Source organism: Musa acuminata, chromosome BXJ3-5 (genome assembly GCF_036884655.1).
Source record: "Musa acuminata AAA Group cultivar baxijiao chromosome BXJ3-5, Cavendish_Baxijiao_AAA, whole genome shotgun sequence".
Taxonomy (NCBI): Eukaryota; Viridiplantae; Streptophyta; class Magnoliopsida; order Zingiberales; family Musaceae; genus Musa; species Musa acuminata.
In genome coordinates this window covers 4,997,825-5,025,706 of record NC_088353.1, presented here as the reverse complement: position 1 = coordinate 5,025,706, position 27,882 = coordinate 4,997,825, and the positions used below count along the sequence as shown (strand labels likewise).

General features: G+C 39.3%; 3 protein-coding genes across 19 annotated transcripts; 2 read left to right on the top strand and 1 right to left on the bottom strand.

The window, feature by feature from the left end:
- Positions 1 to 35: 35 nt before the first annotated feature.
- On the top strand, positions 36 to 5,376 carry LOC103984445 (uncharacterized). The gene is made up of 8 exons (XM_009401928.3): positions 36 to 327; positions 419 to 440; positions 2,609 to 2,665; positions 2,747 to 2,828; positions 4,208 to 4,303; positions 4,529 to 4,653; positions 4,745 to 4,763; positions 4,850 to 5,376. Exons 1-8 carry the CDS (start codon positions 228 to 230, stop codon positions 5,138 to 5,140), a joined length of 792 nt encoding a protein of 263 aa, XP_009400203.1. The 5' UTR covers positions 36 to 227; the 3' UTR covers positions 5,141 to 5,376.
- Positions 5,377 to 14,191: 8,815 nt separating this feature from the next.
- LOC135638043 (brassinosteroid-responsive RING protein 1-like) lies at positions 14,192 to 15,257 on the top strand. The gene has a single exon (XM_065150989.1). It carries the CDS (start codon positions 14,529 to 14,531, stop codon positions 15,123 to 15,125), a length of 597 nt encoding a protein of 198 aa, XP_065007061.1. The 5' UTR covers positions 14,192 to 14,528; the 3' UTR covers positions 15,126 to 15,257.
- Positions 15,258 to 17,358: 2,101 nt separating this feature from the next.
- On the bottom strand, positions 17,359 to 27,750 carry LOC135583226 (uncharacterized). 17 transcript variants are annotated; one of them, XM_065150973.1, is made up of 8 exons: positions 27,481 to 27,750; positions 25,730 to 25,811; positions 25,287 to 25,626; positions 22,543 to 25,193; positions 20,328 to 22,432; positions 19,575 to 19,797; positions 19,124 to 19,358; positions 17,359 to 18,523 (listed from the first exon to the last, which is right to left on the bottom strand). In XM_065150973.1, the coding sequence occupies exons 3-5, from the start codon at positions 25,527 to 25,529 to the stop codon at positions 21,295 to 21,297; spliced, it is 4,032 nt and encodes a 1,343-aa protein (XP_065007045.1). In that variant the 5' UTR covers positions 25,530 to 25,626; positions 25,730 to 25,811; positions 27,481 to 27,750; the 3' UTR covers positions 17,359 to 18,523; positions 19,124 to 19,358; positions 19,575 to 19,797; positions 20,328 to 21,294. The 17 variants fall into 17 exon arrangements, with proteins under 17 accessions (XP_065007045.1, XP_065007046.1, XP_065007052.1 ...); XM_065150974.1 differs by having other exon boundaries at positions 19,124 to 19,274; XM_065150980.1 differs by having other exon boundaries at positions 19,164 to 19,274.
- Positions 27,751 to 27,882: the final 132 nt, after the last annotated feature.

Here is a 27,882-nt window from a genome sequence, read left to right as displayed (position 1 = left end):
GGAGGACGGCTATATTATTACAGCGGGCCCATGAGGGTTACATCGTTGATTGGTCAAGGAAGTACTAATCTAGTTTGACCCGCAGTCATCACCAACGAAGCGACCCCGCTACGCCTTTCGTGCCCATCTCAAAAAGCGGCATCTCTTCTTCTCCCGATCTCGATCGCCACCCTTCTCCTCCTCCTCGAGTCGCTGCCGGATCCCGTGTTCGATCAGTGAGGCTGGCCATGGCGTCGCAGGAGTACCTCGACAAGATGCAGCTCCGACAGAGCTACCGGAACGTCTGGCACACCGATCTAATGAGCACCATTCAGGCCGACTTCCCCTGTAAGATTCCTCCCCTTCCTCTTCCTTCTTCTCCTTCGATTTCTGGTTCCTTTCGAGATATCTGACTGATGCGTTCCCATCTGCTTTGCAGTCTGCTGCCTGGCGCTTTGGTGGTAAGCCCTCAGGCTTTTCGACGATCCGATTCGCCTTTATTCTGAAAAAAAATGTTGCAGATAAATCCAATTCCGGTTCTTTTTCTCGATAGCTTTCTTGTTTCTATCCGTAATTGCCTTCATCTTTTGATAACTGGAATCTTGATGTGTCCCAAATCGGTCGATGGTATATCTTTATTTTTTTTGTGATCTTTTGCATGAATATGCTCGTGGATTTTGAAGATTGAGTTCACGTTATAGCTGGAAAGGTGGGGAAACATTACTGGGGGAATATGTAAGGATTGCAGTGCTGGTTGTCAGTGATGCTTTTACCCTGAAACTGATGATGCAATGTCTTGAATCTGTTAGCTATAAGGAATAGAGACTTGTCCTCGTCTTATGCTCCCTAATTAGAGTAAACAGTAACTTCAGTTCTTCAGTTGGAAACTTTCATTTTTTTTTTTCCTGTGTAATAACAACTGTTCTAGGGTTCTCAATCTTTCTATTTTGTATTTTTATTATCACATTATTTAGGGAAGGCAAAAGTCCTACCCCATTTTTTTGGCGTTGTGTTCCCCCCAAGCCACATCATAAAGGGAAATAAACACAAAAAATCTCTAACTATTTCTTTATTCTCCCAAATTCTTCAAGATTTCATAGTTGGCAGCTACTTATGAACAAAAACATTTGTGACATTTCTGCCTTGGGTTTGTTTAGAAATCGATGTAGTACTTATGTGCTTAATAACCATGTGTTCTGTTTGGTGATGAATTGTACAGCAAGATTTGTCTATGAAAAAGTGAGGTTGAAGCTCAAGTTCAAGTAAACTTTTCAATTTAAAAAAGTTAACAAACTTTCTTTAAAAAATAAGTAAACTGATCTAAGGGCTTGTCTTATGGTGCTATCATGGTGATTTTATACCAGTGACTTCATTACCTGGATGTTATGCCAATACGCTTGAAAAGCATCTTGATCTTTCATAAACCAACAATGCAGTAAATTGTAAAAGTGCAATGTGATGCTAGAAGAGAAAAGAAATATAGAAAAGTGGCAAGACAGTAAAGTAATGTTAAAGAGAGATTGATGGCCTGCATGTCATCTTCAATAACACTAATATCCTGCTCATCGCCTCGTGGAATATTGATATTTGGGACACAAAGGAGCTACCTTACCATGACAGAATTCACCCTCTTGTCCAATAAGATAAATATGCAAATAAAAGAGTTTAAGCTTGTAAAAGAAGGAATCTTTTAGCATGATTTGCAATTACAAAGTATACAATTTAGGCAGAGAGTTGCTTGCTTTTGGTTGGACATCCAAAACAACTTGTTAGTGTGGCTTCTCTGGAACTGTTGCAAGCATTGAACTCTAATCTGACCACTTCATCCTATTGCATAGGAACAAATTTGAACATAGCTAGGGTTTACCTTGCAAAATTGATTACTCAAACTAAATGTTTTTTTTTTTCTTCTGTTTTTCCTATAACAGGATGATGATATCACTGATCACTGTATCTGCTTAGGAAAAAAGTTTACATTGATAAAAACACATAAAATTTGGAAATATTGATGGCTCAAGTCTTTTGGAAGCTTCTGATGATGGGATTGTTAATTCAGAACTCTGTGACAAACTTTTGTTTAATGCTATTTCATATTTAAATATATACTTATTCTTAGATCTTGTTCTGAGATTCTTCAAGTTGTTATTATTGGACTTAATGTAATATTCTCAATGTAAGCAAAAAGATTTGAAGGTTTGAAATTTGAGATGAATTGACTAAGACGAAAAAGATGGATTCCCATGTTTGGCTTCCTCACTTGAGTTCTTATGACAAATTTGCATGTGGTATCAGCTATTACACCCAAGTGACAAAAGATGAAGTTTGTACAAAATCAAGATTCCCTTAATTTGAATTTGTTTATGGTAAAGGAAAGGGAATGTGCACACACCAATCACTTCAATTTTGATTATTCTAATTTGAATGTATTTATATCTATGTTGCATGCATTAGATGGCCATCCGTAAATAAAGAACATCTTTCTCCGTTGTTGCTTTTTGAAAAGGTTGACATCCAAATTTAGAATCATTGTCATTCTGATAATAACTCTCATTTCCTTTTCGTATTTTACAATATGGAACTATTTTCCATAGTTGGAATGATCTCTGATACATCTTTTTCCTGTTATTAGTGGGCCATGTGTCTCCTATATGCTTCGCAAAAGAGCTCTTTACAATGACATGTCAAGGTAGTTTTGGTTTATAAATTGTCCTATTTTGCTTATAAACTTTAAAGAATTGATACTAGTTTAAATTTCTTTCTTTTATAGGTATGTCTGTTGTGCGGGTTACTTGCCATGCAGTGGAAAATGTGGAGAAAGGCGATGCCCAGAGTTCTGCCTTTGCACCGAGGTATATGAAGCTTTTAATTCACTTCTAGTTAAGTATTTTGGTTTCGGAAGCAAAGCACACCTAACCTTCTGTACTGTCATCATCATAAGGTTATCATAATTGATTGAAAATTTTCTCATTCTCTAAATCTAATCTGTAGTTATCTTAATGCAGTTCTTTGCCTCATCTTTGAAAGAAAAGAAACTGGATCTAAATCAGCACTAAATTGTTCTTTGAAAGAAGATCTCAACTCAATGGCAGACCTAAATTGGATATTAATGTCCAGATTCAACTGAACCAGTTGGACCTAAATGTAGTTTGTATTAATGCAAAATTCTTCTTGTCAATCCATCTTGTAGTTACATGCTTCGACCTAATTTAACTTGACTCATTGGCCAAATAAGTTGGTCCTGATCTTGGAATGTTGACCAACTGGCTGATTGTTAGATTCATGTGGGCTCTATAAATAATGACCACCCACTTTAAAAGTCAACCTGACCCATAAAAAACATTGACTGTAGTATTAAATTTTGTTAGAAGCTTCCAATAAAAGCCTCAACCTCATTGGATTCTGCATGCAATATTTCAAAAATTCTTCCAATATTTTTTCCTACCTATTTTTGACTTTCCTGTCTCACCTACCTACCTGGTGAATGGTGGTATGTCTTTTCCTCCTATGCAGCTAATATACGTGGATGACTGTACTCTATTGATTGACTGCTCTCCAATTGTCATGCGTGTCTGAAATTTTGTTCCTTTGCATCTTTATCTGATGACTTTCCTACTTTTGTGTAGTGTTATGCCTCCTCACAGTTTCAATTTTGGCTCAATGATGTGCTCATGTGTCACATTCTGTCTTTTTTTTCTTTAGTTAATTGGGAGATCCTTTTCTTTTTCTCTCTCCCATAAATTAGAATGCCTTGCTTGTATATTTTATATCTTTATCACTGTTGTGTTACATTTTGGTGCATTTCCTTGCATCTCTCCTACTAGGTAACTCTTCTGTATTTCTCAACTGAGGTGATTAGATCAAACTGATGCTTAAGCTGTAACATTACAAAATTTGAAACCTAGTCTTATGTCCATTGGCATTTTTTACTTGATAGTACTGCTGATCTAGCGCACATAATTCACAATTGTATGTCCTCTTTAATATATGTATGGCATATCATAGAGCTTATATTCTGTGAGAACATCTGACAAGATTTAATGGTTTAGTTGCATTTGCATTTTAAACTAGTTTGCTTTGTAAGGTGTTTCAGAATGATTGTCAATGTACTCATCTTGTCTTTCTTCACACAGCAGAAAATTTGGCTAGTGAATATCTTCAAGACTGTTATATGTCAACTAGCATGATTGGTACTTGATCCAAATGGTTACTTTGTATATTTATTTTGCAGGTCTTTTTGTGCTTTGGCAATTCTGTTGCTTCAACTCGCTTCTTACTCCAGGATGAGTTCAACATACAGACTACTCAATGCGATAACTGCATTATTGTATTTCCTCCATCTCTTCCTCTCTGTCCTCCATTTCATGCAACCAGTGGTGGGCCAGCCCATCTACTTTGGTCTAATGTGAACTTCCAGGCTTCATGGGCTGTGACTGTCCATAATTGAGGCCTGTTTCAGATCCATTACCAGCCATAAAGAATTTTTTTTTAATGTGAAATCAGCTGTTAAGTCCTAAATTATGCTTGCTTATGTGAATTAATTTAACTGCAGGGATTCATGTTTTGTCTGCAACAAGTTGCTTGTATCTTTTCCATCGTTGCGATGATTGTCGGAAGTGAGGAGATCCAAGAAGCTTCCCAGATATTATCCTGTATGTCTGACTTCGTGTACTGCACGTAAGACCCATGTTCCTTTGCACTCTTGCTTTTTAGTTCATGTTAAGTGATATTTAAGACCTCATCTTTTTTCACTTGCAATCCCCTGCAGGGTCTGCGCGTGCATGCAGGTATGTGTACATCAGATTTGTCTCCATCCCATTGTTTTCCTGCCCTACCGAGTACCACTAATCAAAGTTTCATGGCATGGTTGCAGACACAACATAAGGTCGAGATGGACAAGAGAGATGGCAAGTTTGGACCACCGCCAGCGATGGCTGTGCCACCAGTCCAGCAGATGTCTCGCATTGATCAACCCATTCCACCTCCTGCTGGATATGCCCCGCAGCCAGCTTACGGGCAACCATATGGTTATCCTCCTCCTGCATATCCCCCGACCGGCTACCCGCCGGCTTATCCACCTGGTTCATACCCACCAGCGGGATCATATCCGCCACCTGGTTCTTACCCTGCACCTGGTTATCCCCCTACTGGATATCCCAAGTAAAATCCATCCATCGGAAAGCCATTCTGTCTTGTTCGCTATTGCGTATGCCCCTATCTAGTAGGTTCTTTTAAACAATTACTGTCATTTATGTTGTAATTGGTTGCTAGACGACATGTTTATATATACATTGGTAAACATTTGGTGACATTCTCAGTCTAGTCGTGCAGTTGCACAAGTTTGTTGGTTGAAAAGTGTTGTTATTGATGTGGCCTTTAACTTCAATATTTCTACCTTCACATCCTATGTTGTCATGTTGAGACACCCTTTAATATCTTTCCTGTTGCTGTTTCTATTGGATCAAAATGCCAATCATGATCAGTACGCTTTACACTCCCTGTCCTTTGTGATGCAATTAGGCTCGTGAATTGTGATTTAAATGGAACCTGAAGAAGTAAACCCTGATGTTTTTGGTCATTGTGTTTTTGAAGAGTCAAACAATGAGGTTTGCTTGGGTAAAAAAAGTTCAAAGCTTTTGCATGGTAGAAAGCTGATGTTTAGATTCCAATTTGCCCCTCTTGATCCCTTCTTATATATGGATATTAATAAAAAAATATATATCTCACGGTTTAGATAAATCCAACAAAGTTCATAATATTTAATTTTTAAAAAAATTAATTTATCAACATATCATTCTCCTTTATTATATTACTAAAATATTTTATAATATAATTTATATATTTGAAACAAAAAAACATTAAACTCATGATTCAATTAGTTCGATTACTGATCTTATCGAGTTAATATCTGATCTGATTCTTAATAATCATGATTCAATGGTTGTGGTCATTCTACTTCCCAATCACAAAAACATCGCCACAAAAGTCTGCTCTCCCGCCGGTCACCATCAACCCGGTGCAATGCACGCACGCCCTCGGCCACGTAAGTAGGTGCAATGCACGAGCCCGGCTGCGTTGACAGATGCAACGCACCTCTCGCGCTGTCACGCGTCCGACAACGCTACGTGGTCCGCCATCGCCAACCCATCTCCGACTCTTCAACGCTTGTGAACCGCCGGCAACCCCGCCAAAGAAAGGCACTCTGCTCTCACCGTCCGGTGACGCGTGCAGGACGTCAAATCCACGAGCAGGACTCTCCGCGTTGTATGCGTCTTCGGCGATAAACGATGATGGCAGCAAATCATCTACAGGAATTCTGTGGATCGTCTCCTCCATATGTTATATGGACCTTCTAAGACATTTCGTCGAACACTCGCATGACTAAAAAACATTAGATTATTTGACTCTTAAGTTGATAGAATGATGCTGAGAAGATAACTTATGCTCGACCACATGTTTAGTAAAGTGGGAGCAAAAGGCACATCTTTGGATTCGACGTAGTTCCATTCGTACTATTTGATGGTAACATGATTGATGCATATATACATGGGATCGCCGAGGAAAACGTGATCTACGCACATTGGAAAAGGCTACGGATAGTCTTCATCAAAGATACATTTGTGAGACGCACGGATCATGAGAAACAAATGGGAAGATTTCAATCCATTATTTTACTTGGATGTTAGTTGATTGAATTCATTTGGGAACCAAATGCGATGAGTCAAGTCCGAAGTTATGATTAACTATAACTATGCATTATATATTTAGACATTATACCTATAAATATAATAGCTAGACTACGTTAGACAATTAGTATTAACAATACAAGATAAACAAAAATCTAAATTATAAAAAAATATAAATAAAATTTAAACATTTTTTTAATGAATATTGAAATTTCTTAATCTATTTGATAGATCATACATAGGTTATTGTTGTTGTTTTATAAATATATGAATATGACAGAAAATTATAGATATAAACAAGGATGATTTTCTTAAAAAAAATAAAATTGGATAGTCTTTCATTTTTATTTTTTTTATTTGGTACTTAATTTCTCTCTAACACCATAAATAACTCCTGTCATCGCTCGATCACCTTTGTTCCATTGTCTTCCGTAATAAGCCCCTAAATTATTGGATCTCATGGACGAGATCCAATAAGAGCCCTTGAGAGATTATTGGATAGAGATCCACTAATCTAAAAGGCTTGGGTTATTGGATGCAGATCCAATACCCACTAAGGGATGATCCATTAGGGTTTGACAAGGGACCTCTATAAATAGGAGGGATTCAGAGCCTCATATGCTAGAGGAGGACACTTGACTCTCACCGCTAAAGAGGAGGACACTTGACCTCCTTCACCCTCTCCTAAAGATCTGTAAGGAAACAAGGATATACGATCTCCCTAGGTAACACAATCTACTCTATACGCAGTTTTAAGTTTTGCGAATTTTATGCACCAATCTTCGCACGACGACGAACATCTCTTTGGGAATCGAGGATTTTATTTTCTTGTTCTTCCGTTGCGTATGTGATGTCGCCTCCAAAGATTTCCTAACAATCATCACATGTCAAGTCTTCCTCATATATCATGATCATTGACCTTGATGGGAGAAGAAGGAGACAATCGATAGTGAGGTTTTTCCTCCCTCATCTCCCTTATGGCCCATCACATCAAGTCATGTGATTGAGGACAATGATAATGGCACGAAAAGATTAGGGTTGGTCACTAGGTCGAAGGTAAAATGATGAATTTTCTTCGATAATATAAGAGAAGTAAACGAGAGAGGGGGGACGGAAAGCTCCTTCGTAAAGGTCTTCTTTACCTTCTCGTTTGACAATCAAAGTGAGGGAAGATGATGAAATCTTGTGGTGAGACGAAGGTGGCCAAAGATGATGACAAAAGATGTTTAGTATAACAAAAATAAAAATATTAAATATAAAAAATTAAAAATTGGCATCATTCTGAAAAAAAAATAAAAAGGGATTAAAAAAAAAAAGAAATCGTCGAATAAATAATGTGTCTGATATTGTTAGGACTACTTACTGAACGAGGAAGGGTAGGAGAAAGTAATCTTTTACCACTGAGTTCCAGAATCACTGCAACCATCCAGAAGAGAACAGAAACATATTGATTGCGGCGGCTACGAAGGGAGGATAAAGAAAAGGGACAAGAAGCCCCACTCTTCGCGAAGGGAGAAGTGTGGGGACTACTACATGCTGGGGGGAAGAGAGAGAGAGAGTCCATTGTTAATTCATGACGAAGGCCTTGGATGGAATGGTGACCTTTAAATGGCACCAAACAACCATAAGAAAACAAGTGTGGTTGCCTAACCCTTGTTGTTGTAGGCCATCAAAGGTCTCCCACTTGCCTGCGTAATGGGAAGGAGAAAGAGAAAGAGAAAGAGAGAGAGAGAGAAGATAAGTCGACGTACGAGGTGGCTTACGACAAGCAATAGATAGATAGATTAGATACAGGAAAAGGAGCTGTCGTACGAGGCGGCTGATGACAAACACTAGAGAGAGAGAGAACAGGTTTTTGGAGGAGCAGAAGTTGAATAGAGGGTTGATGACAAGCTGTAAAGAGGGAGACAGGGGTTGACGTACGAGGCGGCTGATGGCAAGCATCAAAATCTGAGGTCACGCTGGTGAGCAACTCAGAGTGGATAGGGTTAGATAAGGAATCCAATCTTGCATCTTTTAGCACAAAAGCCGGATTTGCTCCAAAGGATCGATTGTAGTAACTCCAGCAACACTGCGACAACAGATTGCCTAATAGGTGAGGAGAAGGAGAGAAGAGAGCAATTGGAAGAACAAAAACTAGGGATTCATCATCGAAGAAGAAACCAATCATGGATAATTAAATGGTTTATTCAAGCAGATCTTCATGAGTTCTTTAGTATCCTATTGATGTTAAGCTCTACCACAAGATTCTATTTATTTTTTGGAAGTCAGCAGCTCTATTTTGCTAAATATTTATTGATGAATTCTGATTTTTTATTTATTGTGAACAATTATGTTCTTAACCAAACACTGTTCTTTATATAAAGTATATGATATCCTTAAGTTGATATAAGAAGAATATGTTAGATTTTAGAGATTTTAATTGAATTCTGATTCAAATTATCAATCAATGGAAAAGAAATTTACTTATGTTAGAATGTGTTAAGAGATGATCTCGATGGGAATGAGTCTTTTGATTACCTTTCCTAGACCCTTTGTTTTCATAGATAAAATCTTCTAAGAATCGTATCATTATAAAGGTTTTTTTTCTCACCTTCATATTATCTCTACTCCAACAATTACAATATTCCTGAAAAGAAAGAAAGAAGAAAAAGAGTCTAAGCTTCTTTTGTGTGCAGATTATCATATTCAAAAGGTACATACCATCTTTACGATACTTGATTTTAATTATAACATAAATTTTTTATATAATAATTTTATTTCTTACAATTTGTATGAGATTATCATAGATTGTTAAAGAATTTAGATCTTAATGTTTAGATCTGTCTTAGATATGTTTAAATTATATCATATTATTTTATTTTTATTTCTATCGTATGATGCTTGTATTATATGATTATATTACATCGCCTTTCTGCCTTTAGGATATTGTATGCATTCATGCCCGTCTTTCCCTCTGTATTATTCATATGCCCATCTTCCCCGTGATTGTCTTACATTTACGGATCGTCAACCTCAATAGGAATCGCGATTTGTTATCAGTGGGCTATGGGTTAAAAATATTGATCTGAAGATTAATGGGATTTAGTTATTATATATTATTATTATTATTATATATATATATAATATTATACTTGTCAATATTAATTTTGATTTATTATATAAAAAAATATTTTTCACTAAGAATTTTAATATGATTAAGATAACTTATCTTATTGATATAGAGATAGTTAGGGATGCATCTTAATAATTACTAAGACTATCTTAGAAAGATTTAGTATATAGTTTTATTCACAAATGATAAAACTTTATGATTCAATCAAAGTCAGTAATCTCTAAACTTAACTTTAAAAAATTAAATAAAAAAAATATTTCTTATGCATACATAATTACAAGTATATTATATGTTCAAATTTATACTAGACCAAATATCAGTTTTATAGTTAGGATACTATATAGATATTAGAATTATCTAAAAATAAAATATTAAAAATTATAAAAGAATTAAATAAGATATCTATAAGAGACCAAAGGCTACATGCTCACATATAAAAAAAAAATCAAATCGACTTAAAATGATGGTATTTTCATATATTGATTTTATAAATTATCTCGATAAAGTCCAATTTATGATTTATGTTTACATTAGCTAGAGGGGTAAATGCAAATTATATTATTAACAGTAAAAGTTGATTATGTGAGATGCTTTGAGATTATTAAAGTTTTATGACTATAAAATTTCAACTTAGAACTTTGTATGGTCAAATTTAATTGTCAAATCGTTGAAGATATTCTATGACATGTTGTAGGGCTTTTCTTATCTAAGAATGACAAGTACTATAGTGATTCTAAGTATATTAGCATAAAATACTATATTAATTTAGAAATAATTATTGTTAATTAAGAACTTGAGTTCCACTATATTAATTATTGATTCATTCACTTAGGCCTTACAACTTAAAGTACTTGAAAAAATATATTCTTATGATTGAGTTTATGTGCGTCCTATAAAAGATAAGGTGATGCATATTTAAGTAAACACTATAATTGACTTTCTAATTTAATTAATTAAAATTATTTATTTTTGTTATCTTATTCATATTTATGTATACATATTATGGTTGAATGCGATAATAGGATGATTGAAAATATATACATATTATGTATATATATGTTATCTTCATAAGATAAATTACAAGAGTCATTTGTACTACATTAGGAAAGGCTAATAATATTACAGTACATAGAAAAAAAAATGATATTGATGATATACAACCATTATGACTTACATTAGTAGTCAAAATTAATATAATATTATTATATTTATTAGATTTATTTATTTATACTTTTAAATTTACGCGCCTATGAATGTTTTTTAAAATTTTAGAATCTAACGAGATAAAATTATTTTTAAAATAAATTTTAGTTATTTATTTTAATTTTAAATTTTTTATCTTATCAATTAATTGGTTAAGTAGGAGAATATTAAAGATTTACCGATTAATTGATTAAGATGTACTGAGATTCTAATTAAATTTTGATTAAGATTATCGACCAAAGGAATTTCACTTATGTTATAATACTTTAAGAGATGATTTTTATGAAAAGGACTCTCCTAATTAGTTTTTTTAGATTTTCTATTCTCGTTTACATATAGATAAGACTTTTAGGGATTATATCATCATAGAAATTTCTTTTCTCACCTTCCGATAGATCCCTATATCAATTATAGTAATCCTAAAAATAAGAAGAGAGGAAAAGAAGAGCTTAACTTTTTTTTTTCTGAGCAGTATATAGATCAGGTTGGATTCAGAGTTAGCTTCTAGTTCAAAATTTATTTTAACAATACTAAATGATTTTTCATGTGAATTTCTTGTGTTTATTAATCCATATTACAATATATTGTAGCTTGTTTGATTAGCCTCAGTATTGTAGTGTTTTGATGGTTTAATATATCCTCTTTAATTTACATATAGAGGGAGAAAAACAAGAATCTTCATGCTTGTCGCTTTCTTTTATCCAATCTCTCTCACCAACAAAAGAAACTGCATAAAGCAGTGGCATGCATGCTTTGAGGCCAAGGAAAGTCTTCAGTGTTTAAAGAATTGTTACACGTTGATGTCAGCGGCACAGGATGCATGACTGTACATTTCACCAACCATGTCCATGGCGTCTCCTTTCTGAGCTCACAGAGTGGTAATTGACAGAGACGGAGAAGAATAGCATACCGAATCCTTCATCTCTGTCATCATCAAAGACGAGCTTGAGAACGAGAAGAAAGTGAGCAAAGCTTCTCCACGACAGCCCTACAATAGCTTACAAGAATTCCATGTCATTTTAATTTGTAATTTTTTTAATAAAATAAGAATTTTTTTTTATCTGCCATGTAAGCGTCTCTCCTATCTCAAGTTCTTCGCATCTCGAATAGAAAGCATGCAGTTCGCCTTCAGCTAAGCATACAAATGATAGTGTTTTGCAACGGTTCGGGTCCGGATGGCGGGATCTTCCCGGTGCGGCCCTCGGGTTCGTCGAGGTAGTCAACGGCGGTCCGATCCGGACGGAGTCAGTCGTCTCCGCCGGAGGGGGCTCCTCAGCTGGGCACGCGCCCCGTCTGCAGTCCTGCACACAGGTCGGGTCGGGAGGCTCGACCCGACCTCTCCGACGATCAAGTCAGTAAATGATGGAGGGGGTAGAAAGGAGAAGAGTTTGAGGTGTCTCCCTGGTGTGTTATTTTCTCCACCTCCCCTCTGCTCGTTCAGAGCGCGAGGGTATTTATAGGGAAGCTTGCTGTTGTTTGATGTGCCCGCTTGCAGGGAACAGACTGGTTGCGTCTGATATTGGTTTGGCGTGACGTGAAGAACCGAGCTTGAGTGGACGTCAATATGTCTCGGGCTGTGTTCCAATCCGTTTGATCGGGTACCGTCACATCGTCCGAGGCGTGAGGTATCATCTGACGTCAGCATGATCTTATCATAATTACTATCCTCATCGTGACCCTAAATTATTGTTTGCTTGGCTACAAAATGAAAGAAAGCAACCTTCGAAATCATGTCTTGCTCACCTCCAACCCCCCACTTTGCTGTGGGGGAAGAAGGGCGGGGGGCCATGATAGACACAGTGGCATTGATGAAGACGTTTGGGCGACAAGGACAGGTAGCTACTCGCTTTTTCTCTCTCTAGTCGGCGTCAAAATCGAAACTCGACCCAGGTTAATCCTCTGTACGCCCCCCACTCCTTGTAGTCACTAGCAAACGAAAGGAAGGACACACCTGTTGCAAGCAATCGAAACAAGGGACATATCAGTGATGCCACCTGACAAGATGATGGCCGCCACTCAACTGTCAACACATTGAGCCTTGGATATCTCGCCAAGGTGTTGGATTTCGAGTCACACAGGTAAGTAGACAGTGTGACAATTACAGGGGCAGATTATTGATTCATCAATGCTTAAACAACTCTTGGAATTTGAAATGCAGCTCGGTAGAGGTCATATGTCTTGCTGCCATTCTGATAGGAACAAAAGGCCACTAAACAGTGTCGTTATCCCAACTTACAATAGACGTCTGACAAAGCAGAACAAAAGATCATCATTCTGTGTCTGTGGATCCGCTTGAGCTGTGCAGTGCGACCCTGATTCCAGAGGGAAATGAGGAGGCCATGTGAAGGCCAGCAAGCAGGGGCAGTGTTGGAGAGTGTTTTCAGGATAGCTAATGATGCCAGTGACGAGCAACTTTGCATCAGAAGCTGCAACCAATTGATTGTTCATGTGGTTCATAATCCCCAAGATCCGTATGGTGAAAGTGTGGTATAGTAATACTGTCCTGATATGATACAGCTTGCAAGGTCACATGGGAAGGTGCCCTGTGCTTGCAGCTGCCGTGACAAGAAGGAACAGCTCGAAGGGAAGAGTTCCCCAGCTACAGAGAAATGTAGTGCTGTTCCTGCATGGGAATTTTCAAATGCATAATACTAACACACAAGGCTCGGATCGGACACCTCTTTGTTTCCGAGCTCAGGATCATGTGACCAACTGTTCAACACTGGTTATATTATTCTAATAAGATTATTCTCCTCAGATTTTGGAGCTCTATTTAGCAGCACCAGCAAAGTAAATAGTTGTAGGGAAACCTATTTGCCTGGAACTTGGAAACCTATAAAACGGATGAAGAACGAAGAACAAAAAAAAGGATTTTTGGCTTTACCGGATCAAACTGCTACTGTGTGGGGGGTATGGTGAGAACCGTGCATCAAGTCCGTCAAACGTGGCAAATCTGAGACCGCTTCAAATGGAAATGGACCAGCTTCACCACCCCTTGAGCCTACAAGACAAAAGTCGATACAGTCCATGGTCATGGAAGGGGGGAAAAAGCACGCAAGAAACAAAAGTGCAGGGGCCAGAAGCCAGCTTGGGAGGGACGGAGGGGCTCGCACCTTCCTGAAACCATCCTTTTCTCCCATTTTTAACCGGAGGGGGATGAGGACGATAATATCCTATCACTTAATCCCCCCGAATCCTATTTGTTAATCACCCTCCTACAGTTCCGTCAGCAGATTCACATTGGACTTCTGCGTCGGTCCTGCCAAACTTGGTGATATAAATTGCCCAAACCAGAGGTGGAGGCGGACGCACCTCCTCTGCATACCCCGATCCCCATCATTTCTTGGTCTTGTCTGGTTGAGAGAACTCGAGAGGAGCTTCGAAGAACAGGAGGACGACGACTTGGCTCTGCAGTGTCCAATTCCCAACATTTAGTTGATGAGAATTAGAGGAGCATCAAAGAAAAGGACAGAGAACGAGGTTGGAGGCTTGCAAGACTCTTCTTGGATCCACTGTTAAATAGTTGGGTGTTCTTCTTTGGGATCGGCATGGGGTTTCCGGTCGGCTACTCGGAGCTGTTGATGCCGAGGATTGTCCTCCACATGGCCTTGATCCTCGGCTACGTGCGGCGGTTCATCTTCCGGGCCTTCGACGCGGTCGGCCTTGGAGACCTCCTCGACGCCGACGCCCCCTGGCCCGAGAACAGCGGCCACAGAAACCTCGACCACCAGCAGCTCCTGCAGCCGCCGCAATCCCCGTCGGTGTCGGCGATGCTGATCCGGGAGGCGCTCCCGGTGGTGCGGTACGAGGAGCTGGGTGCGGCCGGGCAGCACGTCGGGGACAGCTGCGTTGTCTGCCTGTACGAGTTCGAGGCAGCGGAGGAGGTCCGGCGCCTGAGCAACTGCAGGCACGTCTTCCACCGTGGCTGCCTCGACCGGTGGCTGGAGCACCACCAGCGGACGTGCCCGCTGTGCCGCACGCCGCTCGTCCCGGGGGAGATGCCGGTCGCCGTGGACGATCAAATGTGGGCCGCGGCCGGCTTCCCGGACTCATACTACGACGACTTCTTCTCTTTTCCCTTTGCCTCGGCCTCGCCGCCGAGTCCAACTCTGCTGCTTCCCCACCAGCTCTTCTCTGCCTCTTAGGTAGCAAATCTACCATCATGAGGAAGTTGGATCGTCGAAATTTGTATATAGAATAGACTGGCAGCCACATAGCTGAACCTGATATTTGTCCTGCAGAGTCGAAGAAGTACAACCTTTTATTTTCTTCTTTCATTTGCTTGTAGATAGCTCAAGTTTACCGATCAAGTTCAGCTCAGTTCTCATCAAAATCTCCATGAATGCCCCCTGCACAGAGAGAGAGAGAGAACTAATAGACGTTTAGCCTGCATTGTTGAGATGTTGTAGTGTTTGACCATTCTCAATTAACTGCTGCGAAATATACCTTCTGTTCGTGTCTGTATGACTTCATCACGAGTCTTGGTTCCACAGGAAGGCAGTAGTTTGCAACATGGAATGGAGACATGCAAGCTGCAATTTTGATTCCTGGATCATAGAGAGTCTTCTTTTCTTCCACCGTGCACTAGGAAGAACAAGTTTTTTTTGAATCAGAACAAGTAATGAGCCCAAGTTCCCGAGGGAGGAGCTTTTCAGCAGCATGGTTACAACTATTTCCTTGGAAGATGACCAAAGCCTCTCCCTTTCAGTCTGAGAGTATTATTGTGGCCAGATTCCAGACACTTTTGTATGTCTCGATTGATTGCTGCAAACTCCGTTTCAACTGGCAAGTAATTTCCTCATCATTTGTGTTCAGTGGCATTAACCAGAAGGAAATTTACCTGATGAAGGTTGTTCTCCACTATCAGTCTGCTGTGTGGGCAAAGGACAAGTATGCATTCTGAAGTTTTTATCGTCCAAGTTGACAACTTTCATCACATGATTCTGCAAGAATTAACAAAAAGCAAATAAGGAATGGTTTTTCAAATGCAAGATTTGCCAATTTAAATACCCAAGAACAGAAACTAATCAAGACTTCCAGAGTCATGGTTTTCATTCCCAGTAAAGTATGTGTTGATAAGGGGTTTGCCGGTTACAGAGTCCTTCAAGAAATGCTTCGCAGCCTCTGCAAAACAATACTACGTAGCTATTCGCTTTCATCTCATGGACATGATCAAGTTCTCAGAGTTACTACTTACTGATGAAATTTACTAACACGTTCTTGCACAATCCCAGAAGTAATATCTAACTCAAAGAATCAGAGGTTCGTAGCTTCCTAAATGATAAATGCCCTTAACTTGTGTCTCAGTTCCAAAATAAAAAATTACACCATATGCTTTTATCTCTGTGATACAACTACTAAGTTCCGGCAAAACAATAAATCGGAAAAGTTATTTGCACAAATGTCAAAAAGGATGCTGCAAACCCAAGTTAAGAATCCAGACCATCAATTTATCTTATCACCGAAGACGTGCAGCATAGGCACTCACGAAAAACTGCATGTAAAGTAATTAGCATGTAAGGAAGAAGGCATCCTCGAACCAGCAAAAGGATCCACCAATTTGTGTGGGAGCTACTGCTTTCGTCCATAGAAGGCTTTTTCCAGTACTTGGGAAAGGGGCATGCAAACAGAAAATAAATTTGTGAGTATTTACTATTTAATTTCAATGTTCCAGTGGATTAGTTTTAAAAAGAAAGACTAATTACAATCAAGCAAAAATTGCCCCGAAGGAGAAACTACACAGGCCACAATGCAAATATTACTAGTTGTAGTGTTTATTAATCTAGCAATGGAATAAACCACACACTCAAAAAACTGAGCAAAGTACAGGTTAACACAAGAACTATAGCGCCCCAAGTACCTATAATTACATTGTGATATTCACAACCAACACAAGTTAGATGATAAAGTATTATCATCTAACAGTCATGCAATTTACTACGATGATGCTTTGGTAACAAGTCCAGTAGCAGTCTTTTACATAGGATATAAGAATGAATATATGGAGATGATTAACATGAGGCAAAGAAGCATTACTTGTTAAGAGCAAAAGCAATATCACACACTGAAACCATATTCTGTCTCAAAACAAAATATACAAAGTTGAGTAGTAGAACTTCCTAAGGCATTACCTTCATGCAGCTCTTATGTGGCACAATCACAATAGTAGCCGATAGTTGCAATAGAAGTTGGTTCAGTGAGAGTTTGCAAGGAGCTATGAAGTTAAAGAACATTCAAAAAGTAAAAGACTGAATTCTGATAAAAGATGGCTCAAACTATGTATCTGGCTCCCTTAAAAATGCACTTCAATCACCAACGGGCACAGGCTGAAATTTCAGTAATTAGTAACAGTTCAGTGATCATACAGGGTCTACATCCTACACAAAACAGGGCCTAATAATTTATAGAAGAACAAAATGGAGGACAAATAATGTGAACTTATCCCAAAAATTAGAAATTTCAACTAACAATGTAATGCTTTTATAGTGTGGAAATATGAGTCTGCAACTTTTAACAGAAAAAGAAAAACTATTAGTGGGTTCAGCATCTCTTTAGAAGCCCACACAAGTGGCTAACTAAATTGTATGTTGCAGTCACAAAGCCTTTCGATGAGAAGACATATTGTTGCAACCCTGGACGCCACATGACTTGAAACCGGTATCAGAACTTGCACTCCTAACATTCTGTCATTTATGTCTGTGAGATTAATTTCCAAGCTAGCTGAGAATTCCCCTTGGGCTCTCTCTCTCTCTCTCTCTCTCTCTCTCTGCTGAAAGAATGATGAAGCTCCTGAGCATGGTCCAGAATTACGAAAATGCAAACCTCCTAAACATATTAACTGAAGTGCTTCACAACGTTATCAATGTTGTATTGCCCCACAGAATGCATCTACCATCATGTCCCCTTCTATCATAAGTACCATCACACTTTTATCCGCCGTCAAACCAGCAAATTCTGGATTCCTGTTAGAGTGTGGAGGAAGATTGTAGTCATCAGCCTTTGGACTTCCTTGCAATACTTCAATAAGTGGGCTTCTTCCAGAACAACACTTACTTGCAACTCATGTTCGCTATGATGATTGGGTGAATCCTTTCTTTCATAAATCAATTTTTAAGCATGTAAAGGGGAAGCAAGGGTTCCATTGGGTGAATCCTTTCTTTCATCAATCCTCATTATCTCAGTTCTGGCTATGAGGACCTGCTGTCAAAAAATTACAGTTGACACTGACATAGCTTTTGCCCATTGCCACAGTGTCCATGGTACCATCTATCAAATCAACATAGTGTTTGCCATGGTACTAACAGCTGTAATGGAAATAGGGGCCACCAAACCAACATAATTGTTGTCATCAACTTTCAAATCTGCAGATTTACTACTAAATGTATCAGGTTTTCTTACGCCTCATTAGTAACTATTGCATGACTATTTCTTGGAATGCCAGCCACATTTACCAAGCTTTCGGCAAGCTCCAAATTGCATAAGCTCTCTCCATTCTTAACATAAGATTGACAAATTTCGAAGTCTTCCAGATATGTACACCACCCTGCAGTCAGAAAAGAAAATTGTTACAAATCATTTATCAAAGATTCCAGATAGAAAGAGGTAACTTAAAGCAGCACTAAAAGCTATACAGCAATAAAAACTAGAATAGATTGAATGATGAACTTGCATCCAGAGCAACTGCTGATGATCTCTGAAAAGCAATAAGCATATGTATACCAAAACAGGATCTCAGGACATTGATATCACACAAATGGAAGTTGGAACAATGTTCTTAATCAAAAGTAATCTATGACAAGGGCCAAAGGGTTGATAACAGACTGCTTACAAAATATGATGCTAAACAACCCCATAGGTTTGTTCTGAACTTACTCCAATTCAATGGTAGTATATATATTTCCAAAGCAAAATTAACAATATACTGACCCAAATCAAAGGGTTGACACACAGTTGCCTGAACAAATCTGTACAAAGAGTTGATAATACAAGACAAACTAATAAAAGATAACAAGACGAGATATCTTGGCTGGTCATTTGTAATGCAGTCAGGGACAACCATCTATTTCATCTCTTAATCCATATCATAAATAGCCAAATTATGCATTTTAGTTCAGTGGTGACAAAAATTAACATCAGAGCAAACCTGACTGTTTTAACGTTTTCTTGAAGAAATGTTGACTCACAATTGGGGAATCACCAAATCATACCATGCAGCAGCAGGATCCTCCAACCATCCCATCTTATCCTTTCTTCTTTCCTCGGTGAAGCAGCCACCCACTGTGGTTCTGGGTTTCCTGCAACACAAGTACTATTTATCTCTTTCCTTTCTCCATTATAAGCACTTTCTTCTTCCAGCCTTCAGCTAGTTCTCCTTTAAGCTACAAATGCATACCACAAAAAACTAGCACGTGGAGCATTTGAAGGTACTCTAAAACACTCACAATGAAGTCTAATAACATGCATTGTAATTCTAAAAATAACCTATAACTCTAAAGAAGCATCTTTGTTTCATCACAAGTTCCGCGAATGAAAATTTCTAAATTCAATCTCATTTAAAACCTAAAATTGCAGTGTTTGCAAAATTTAAAACTTACTTCAAAACTATGAAGAACCTAAATCATTAACCAGCATTGGAGATATGTACTAGTAATGGTCAAGAAAGGTGCCATATCATACTCATTTAAAATAACATCAGCTACATGAAGATGCGCATCTGATATCAAACAGGACAACCATAAAGAAATATTTCATTTCAGACATGCCAAGGTGAAGCTTCCCAAAATAATCAGATTCATAGCCACTTGAAGGAAGAATTCCCTGCCAGTTGAAAAAAAACCCCATTATTATCGAAGCTATTCGGTTTTTATAATAGTGCTTACCTACACAAAAATCAGGAATAACCACTACAGAAAATTATTAATTAGCTGTGATGTTTAACCAGATGGCGAAGAAAAGAAAACCTAAAGCAAAGAACAAATATCACCTTTTAAGATAAGGTACAACAAGAATAATGGCAAATAGAAAAGTTACAAATACATAATTGTAGGAAGCAATTTAGCCCCCCCCAAAACTATATTGTAACGTGTTGCAATAAGGATTCCAAAATATTGTCACAGAGTAAAGATACAGATAGCAAAAGGCAAAAATTACATCAAAAGAAACAAGGTACTACTGCAGTTATCAATGCTTTTTAAGCTCACACTTGAACACCATACATATATGAGGGATTAAATGAAATAACTTTTGACAACTAGAATAAGGTACCAAGTAAATTGAGAGATTTATAGCCATACAAGTGGAGATTCCAAACACATCACACGTACTTCTATCCAACTTAATAGCATTACCTTGAACAAGTTCAGTAGCAGCCTCTTTTATAGATTTTCTAATACTGCATACATTGAGATGATTGTGCTGATTTAGTCTACTATGTCACTGATGCACAGACATCACCTGGTAGGAAGCAGGAAAGCCATCAGAACTTGAGAAGTGCCTATCATAAATTTTGCTGTGGAAAATCTGGGTGAATGATCTATCATGTTAAATCAGAGGTTTCCGGAGATCAGAACCATAGCTCAGTGCCATATGAAGTTCACTTCTATAACACAGAAAAGCATCATATTAACCAATTTCCTGGACTGTTGCTGTACTGTCAAAAAATTATGCTGACCATATTAAACAATTTCATGGAAGATATACCTTGAGCAGCATTTTGCTATACAATAAAAAAAAAAATGCTGTTTGTTGCTGATTTGAAATTGGTTCCACAAAAAGCCCTGAGCAGAAGAGTAGTTGAAAAGCAAACAGTTTATTTCCTAACAAAAGCAGACAGCTCAAAAGGTATCTGTGGCTAAGTTCAAAAAGCATGCCAACAGCCAAAGGACACAGATTCAAACTTTGTTAATTGATCATAATTTGGTGAGCCAGAATCCCACTCAAAAATGAATTACGAAAAAAAGACTGTGCCTTAAGCCCAAAACAATGTAATGTTTTTACAAGCTAGAGTACTGAAACTAGATGCCTTTCTCTCCAAGGAGACAAACTTTAAAAGGGTTCACCATCTCTTTGATCTCATGCGATTAAAGCAAGATCATGAACTAGAGCCCAGAAGCGAGCATCACAACCTTTGATGCATAGGACTTGAAGCAGGTACCAGGGTTTGCACACCTGTTATAATTAAAATGACCTTTCTTTCATTTAACTCTTGAGGTTCTACCCAAGCTGGATCAAAATTGGGCCCTACCAAATACCCTAGGGCCCACACTTTGATATAGGAATTTGGGTCCAGATTTATGAGTGTGGAACCCCCATCTCTTACCTGAAGAACTTTTTATTGCTATTAGTGTTTTCTTGGCTCCAAGGTCGGAGCGATTGATACCTATCGCCATATCCCATTCTATCATCACTTCCAGCACATTTATATCCTCTACTCAAACCAGCGATCTCGGGGATCTTGCCAGCATGCAGATGATGATGGCGACCATTAGGCTCTGATCTTCCATGTGAATGCACCGAGTCAAGCTTAGAGTTTGTAAAAGCTTTAGTAGATGGACTTCTTCTAGATCGCCGCCTGTAATCATGCTCCCTGAGATGATTGGATGAATCCCTCCTTTCACCAATCCAACTTGAATGATGCAATGGGGAAGCAAAGGTTCTCGAAGTGGGGCCATACCCTACCATGGGGTCCTCAACGCTAGATCGTAAATGGGGTGACCTCATTCTCACCATTCTGGCTCTGAGAGACCTGCTGCCCCTGGAATAACCCAAGACATTATTCATCCCAATTTCACTTCTCCTAGGGGATGTCCACAGATGAGGGGATCGAATTCTAGATCTTGAAGGAAATCCAGTGCGAGAACGAGATAGACAAAGGGGCCCTTTGTGTGGAGAGAAGCTCCTGTCTCTCCTAGATGAATGGTGCACAGGTGGTGATAAGTTCATTCTGTCATCAGGCACAGGTCTGTGATACCGGTCCCTGGCCATTTCATGACCATATTTACCAGCCTGGCTCCTACTGACACTGAAGTGCCAGTTAGGGCTCATGTCCCTTAAACTTCTGAATCTTCTCTGCACACCACATGCAAGCTCTGTCTCAGCTTGTGACCCCCATCTACTTTGTGATGAAGCATTGGTAGATTGTCTTACCACACGGCCAGCATTTCCAGCACCACCTGCCTTAGCTATCGTGCCATCATGTGCAACAACAAAGCCATTACTCTCCACCTTTGCAGCAGCTGCTGCAGCCGCATTCCTTGATCCATGTAGAGCACTAGGTGCATCACAGTAACCAGGTGAACCGGGACACTTGGGACGATGATGATTGGAAGAATCAAAGCAATGTATGTCTCTGACCATCCCTTGAGGATGCTGAGATGATCTGCCCGTCCCAACTGATTTAGGAGCACCAGTATTCCTTTCAACTTTCGTATTTAGACCACCATGATCATCAGATCTGGAAACATCACAACATAATCAACTACACAAATTTGATTCTTTATAAAATTTGTAATTAAAAGAAACTGACAAATTCAAATAGTAAGATAACAGCTAGAAATAATCTACCTGGTCATTCTAGAAGAAGAACTATCTCGCCTGGTTATTCTAGCAGAAGAACTATCTTGCCTATGTGACTCATCTGAGGACATTGGCCTCTCAACTCGGGATGAGAAGCCTCTCCTGAATGACAAACCAGATCTTCCCACCAATTCATCAGCACCAGATTCATCCAAAGCACCAGCTTTACCATCTTGTTTAACAGAGCCAATCCCAGTGTCCAACATGCCATCTCCAATATGTAAACAGGCTACAGGCAACTGATCCCATCCTGAATATTTCATTCTCACACTAGCTGGAGGCCACCTGTTATTCTCACCATCTTGAAATCCACCCTGTCCAATCATCTTCACTGTCAAATGACCTGTGCAATCCTTACTTCCGATATCTGTAGAAGTTTTCTTCCCATCTCCTGAATCCAAAGAGGATGATTTGGATAAGCACTTCAATGAAGGTTGAGAAACAACAAACAAACTATTCATAATGTTAGCTGCTCCATCATGAATAGCAACTGACACATCCCTGCTTTTACCCATCATGTTTTCAATAGAAGAAGGAAGAGAATCAGGGAAACAAGAAACTGCTTCAAGGACAGCATTCTCTCTGTTGTCAGAGCCATAATCCAAATGTGCAGACACCCTTTCCTCAGCTCCATCTTCTCCCCAACTTTGTAGAACTGATTCCCTAAATTCGCCATCCTCAAATTGAGAGTCCTCATCTACCAGAAGGTCGACTTTTTCCATTCCATTGGCCTGGCAAGCATCAAGATGAGATGCATCTGAGTCATAATTATGGATATGATCATTGAAAGCAACTTCTCCAGAATAATCTACACAAGAATCCATGTAGCTTTTGCCTGCCTCCTGAGTATTCATAGCATTATCTACCAAACTGACATCAATTTCTTTCACTGTCATATCAGCTGAAACTGAAATAGGTGCCACAGACCCAACACACTTATCATTGTCAACCTTTAGCTCTGTTGTAGACTGTTCATATTTGCCAACACATGTGATTATAGAACATAACACATCAGGATAGAATGACCCTAAGCTGCTCTGATGATGACCATTTAATAGGCATGGACTCCCATCCACTTCTCTGGAAGATCCCTCGGCATGCAGACCATTGGTGACATCAATGTCATCACAATGTACAATTTCACCAGATCGACATGTTTCCACCATATTGCTGATAGCATTTGCATCAAACAAAACATCAGAAGCTTTCTCAGCAAGGACAGAAGACTGATCACCACTCTCTAAATCAGTATTCAGAACTCTATGCTCGTCAATCTGAGAGATGCTTATGTGAATAAGCTGTTCTACTTCAGCATTAGCCACAGAATGATCATCAGAGCTGCTCTCAGTATTGGATGCAACTATATTTGGTTTCTCATCGGAGATTGGCTTACGGTTTGATTGTACCAAATTCAGATGAGGATTATGTGCATCATTATGGAAGTCAGAGCTGGTATTCCCACTACAAGGCAAAAGACAAAATGATGTTTCAGTTTCTGACATCAAGCCAGTGTCTGCATCAGCCTTTGCTTTATCAATAGATTCAATTACCAAAGTGGCATCCCTCAAGGAACCAAGAATATCTCTAGCTACTGAAGAAACAACTTCAGTACTACAGAGGCAGTTTCTTTGATCGTAAACAACTTCAGTTTCTTCAGAAGAGTTGACCAAAGAAACTGAGGCAGTAACCAAATTCTCTTCGAGCAAACAATCACCATAAGGAAGAGAGCAGCACCGTTTTACGTGATCATGATCAGTCATTGAATTATTATTGCATGAATCAGGTTTTTCCCAAACCTCTGACTTAAGCAATGCACAGTCATCCTTTGGGAGATCAGCCACATTTTCCAAGCTTTCACCAAGTCCAGTAGAGCATGTGCTCTCTGCATTTCCAACTCGATCCTGAAAAGTTTCAAAATCTGCCAGCTTTTCATTGTGACTGAGATTTTCACATACAGGATCAGGTGGAAGTGGCTCGGAGACTACAGCTGCATCAAAATTGCTATTCCAGGCATCCATGGCAGTGTTAAGGTCCCAGTGAAGCCTAGAATCAGAGACAGAGGATCTTATCTTATCAGAATCATTTTGCCATGAAACTGTGAAGTTCTTTTTGCTCGCTGACCCTTGGAGATTATCATCATCGGTAGGTTTGAATTCTGAACATTCTTCCACAGGGATGTTACAATTTTCTTGTAAACCTTGAGTAGATTCAGATTGCCGGTCTTTATCTTCATATAAGGAATGTGATTGGGCACCTTGTGTGCCTTCTAAAAGTTCTTCTTTAGAAGAATATCCTTTTGAAACAATACCTCCAATGTTTAAGGTGTCACTCACTATTTCACTACTGCAGGCAGCAGCGGCCAATATTGACATGCCAGAGAAATCTACATCACCGGCCTCTTCATTAATGTCATCCAAAATAGTCAACTTATCAGCAACATTTCTTTTGTTATGATTTTTGTCATATGCTAAAGTTTCCAGATAAAAAGCAAGCTGGCTTTCTAGTAAGTGATCAGATTCATCTGAATAAGTAGACTGCAATGTAGATGATGGAGAACTAACTAAAAGAATTTTCCTTTTCTTTATGGGAACAATACTGAGGGAGTCACTGAAGCATCGTCCAAGAATGCTGACACCAACCTGCAAACAGAGAACAGGATCATTACTAATAAGCTACAGAAGAGGTCTGATTGAGGGGGTACTCTAGTGTAGTTTAGTTATCACAAGCAAAACCTTCTCAGACTCAGAGACAGAAATATCTCCTGCTCTCTTCGGACCCTTATGCATCATACCCTCACTCCTGAAATTATTGACCATACGGTTTTTCTGATTGCCCCAAGCATATGAAGTTCTAGCTCGTCTTGCACCTCTTTGCCTGCCCTTACCAGTTGTTTTCCACTTCAAGTGAGGATCTATAGGTCTTGGAAGTTCAAGTCCCATGTTACTCTGTATTCTCTGAGAAAGCTCCACAACCATCAACTACACATTTGCAATCACAACTCATGCAGCACTTTAATCATCGATGGTTTAAAATTTTTGAGGCACAACCTCCATAAAAGGTACACAGATGAACCTGCAAGGTAAAGACCACTTATTAGGAATGATTTGCAGTGAAAAACATTAAAGAATAACAAAAACATTTACAGAACTAGAGTGGTCCAAGAGATAAGACCAACCATTGACTCAAATCCCTCATCATCTTTCTGGCCAAAAGAAATAATGATCAACTTGCAGGTCCAGAGCCACTGTGGAAGATCTCTGGAGTGCCAAAAGAAAACAGAAAGAAAGAGTATTAAAACTTGTATATCAAGAGACCATATTAAGTGATACAAATTAAATAATATCCCAACCCACAAAAAATACACAAAAAGTGCCAAACTTGGTGGTAGGACTTCTTGTATAGCACGCTAACAAGCATTACAGACATTTATGTACCTCCTACTGTAGTCAAGATCATATCTTAAGAGAAAGTTAAACTGTGAACCAAACTAAAATTAAAAAATACAAAAATCTAAAATTACTCCTGCTGTAACAGTTAGAAAAAAAGCACATGCAAGAAAAAGAAGGTAGCAAGGGTTCTGTTCCTCTATAACTAGCCTTTGGAGGGTGATTATTCTGCTTCATAACAATTGCTAATCTCCATCATCCACTCAGTAAATAAGGCAGTTGCTTCTGCTATATAAAATGTTTAGGTCAAAATTTTCCATATTAAAAAACCCAATGGTCGATAAAACATAGTCTGCATGGCTACAATACACAGAAGTCTGGTGATTCCCTATTTTAATTAATTCCCATTCATTCAGCGAATAAGAAATAATTCCAGGCCAGCACAGTCAGAAGTACAAGTGCAGCAGAGATCCTCTGAAGCAAGATGAATATGATCCCGGATAACACATCTCAAGCATAGTAATCTTAGAGAAACAATTCTCTGGTAGGAGTAACAAGAATCAAGAACCCTGTGAAATATAATATAATCTAAAATACTAGTAAACAGGCACCCTGAGAAGAAGCAAAAGTGCCATTCGCCTCAGTCAGTCAAATCTTCTATGGGAGCCAAGACAGCCCTACCGAAGAGGATGATGACAGGACATTAGATTTTTAAGCTCAAGGTGAGACCTACGAGTGACCAACAAGTGGCAGATTGCATATACCAGTAGATTTAAGCTCAAGCCAAGAGCCAGTACACTGCAACATATGGCAGGAGCCGCAGGATTTAAAAGCCAGGAAGAAGTTTCACAACCCTGTGAAACCTGACATCAACTGAAATCCCAAAAAAAGGTACCCAAAGAAGATACAATGATGTCATGCTCCTCATCCGATCAGAGAAACTATAGCACCTTCTGTTAGGATGATGCCAGCGCAGGCACCAGATTAAGCCCCAAGCCAAAACCTAAAAGAGACCCACGAAAAGTAAGACAGCAGGTAGACGGCAGTAATCGTCAGGGGCGACAAGAATCAAGAGCTTGTGAGACCAGATTCCCGGCGGAAGTCAGAAGAGAAAACAGCACATTTCCCTGCGCTTAGACCTGAGACGGCCATCCCTAGGGAAGAGCACTACGACGCAAGCAGCAAGTCCATCAAGAGGCAGGTTGCAGTGAGCAAATCCCTTCGTTTCATGCAAGATCGACGACCCAAACCGAGAAACCCAACACGAGTATACTTATTACAGTGTTCCTGCGAGGATCCTGTCGACACCCACACAGATCCACGATCCAGGCCTTTGTGAACTGTGTTCAAATACCAAAAACACAGCATACATGCCAAAATATCTGTCCCTTAGTTCGAAAGACACGATTCAACGAAGCGAAATCCCAACCACGGCGGTTCATTTCGGCGGCCATTATCGCCACCACGCCAATCCTTCATATTCGAGTCGCAAGATGACCTAAGCAAAGCATGCCTAGATCACAAGCTAGGGTATCAATACCTGGACCTAAGTGTCGGAGATCAACCGCCTCTTTCTCTCCTTCCTCCTTTCCTATCCTTTTCCCTTCCGTTATTCTTCAACCTGTCCGGCTTCCGTCCTTCGCGTTCCTCGTCTCCGCGTCCGAGAGAAAGAAACAAAGGTGATTCTTATTCTTCCTCGCGAAGATCAACACCCACTCCGCTGCATCGGCGCTGCTATTCTTTGACGATCCGTTCCCTTCCTCTCTCGCTTCTCCCCGCCTCTCCTTCACAGTCCCCTCTTGCTGCATAATGTTACTCAGATATCTGCCACCATATTTTGTGCTTGCCCGCGGTAGTCCCCCACCCTTATCTCCTTCCAATTTGCCCTCCTCTGTCCAGCTAATTACGAGGCCACCATTCCGGACCTCGATCCGGTTCAACT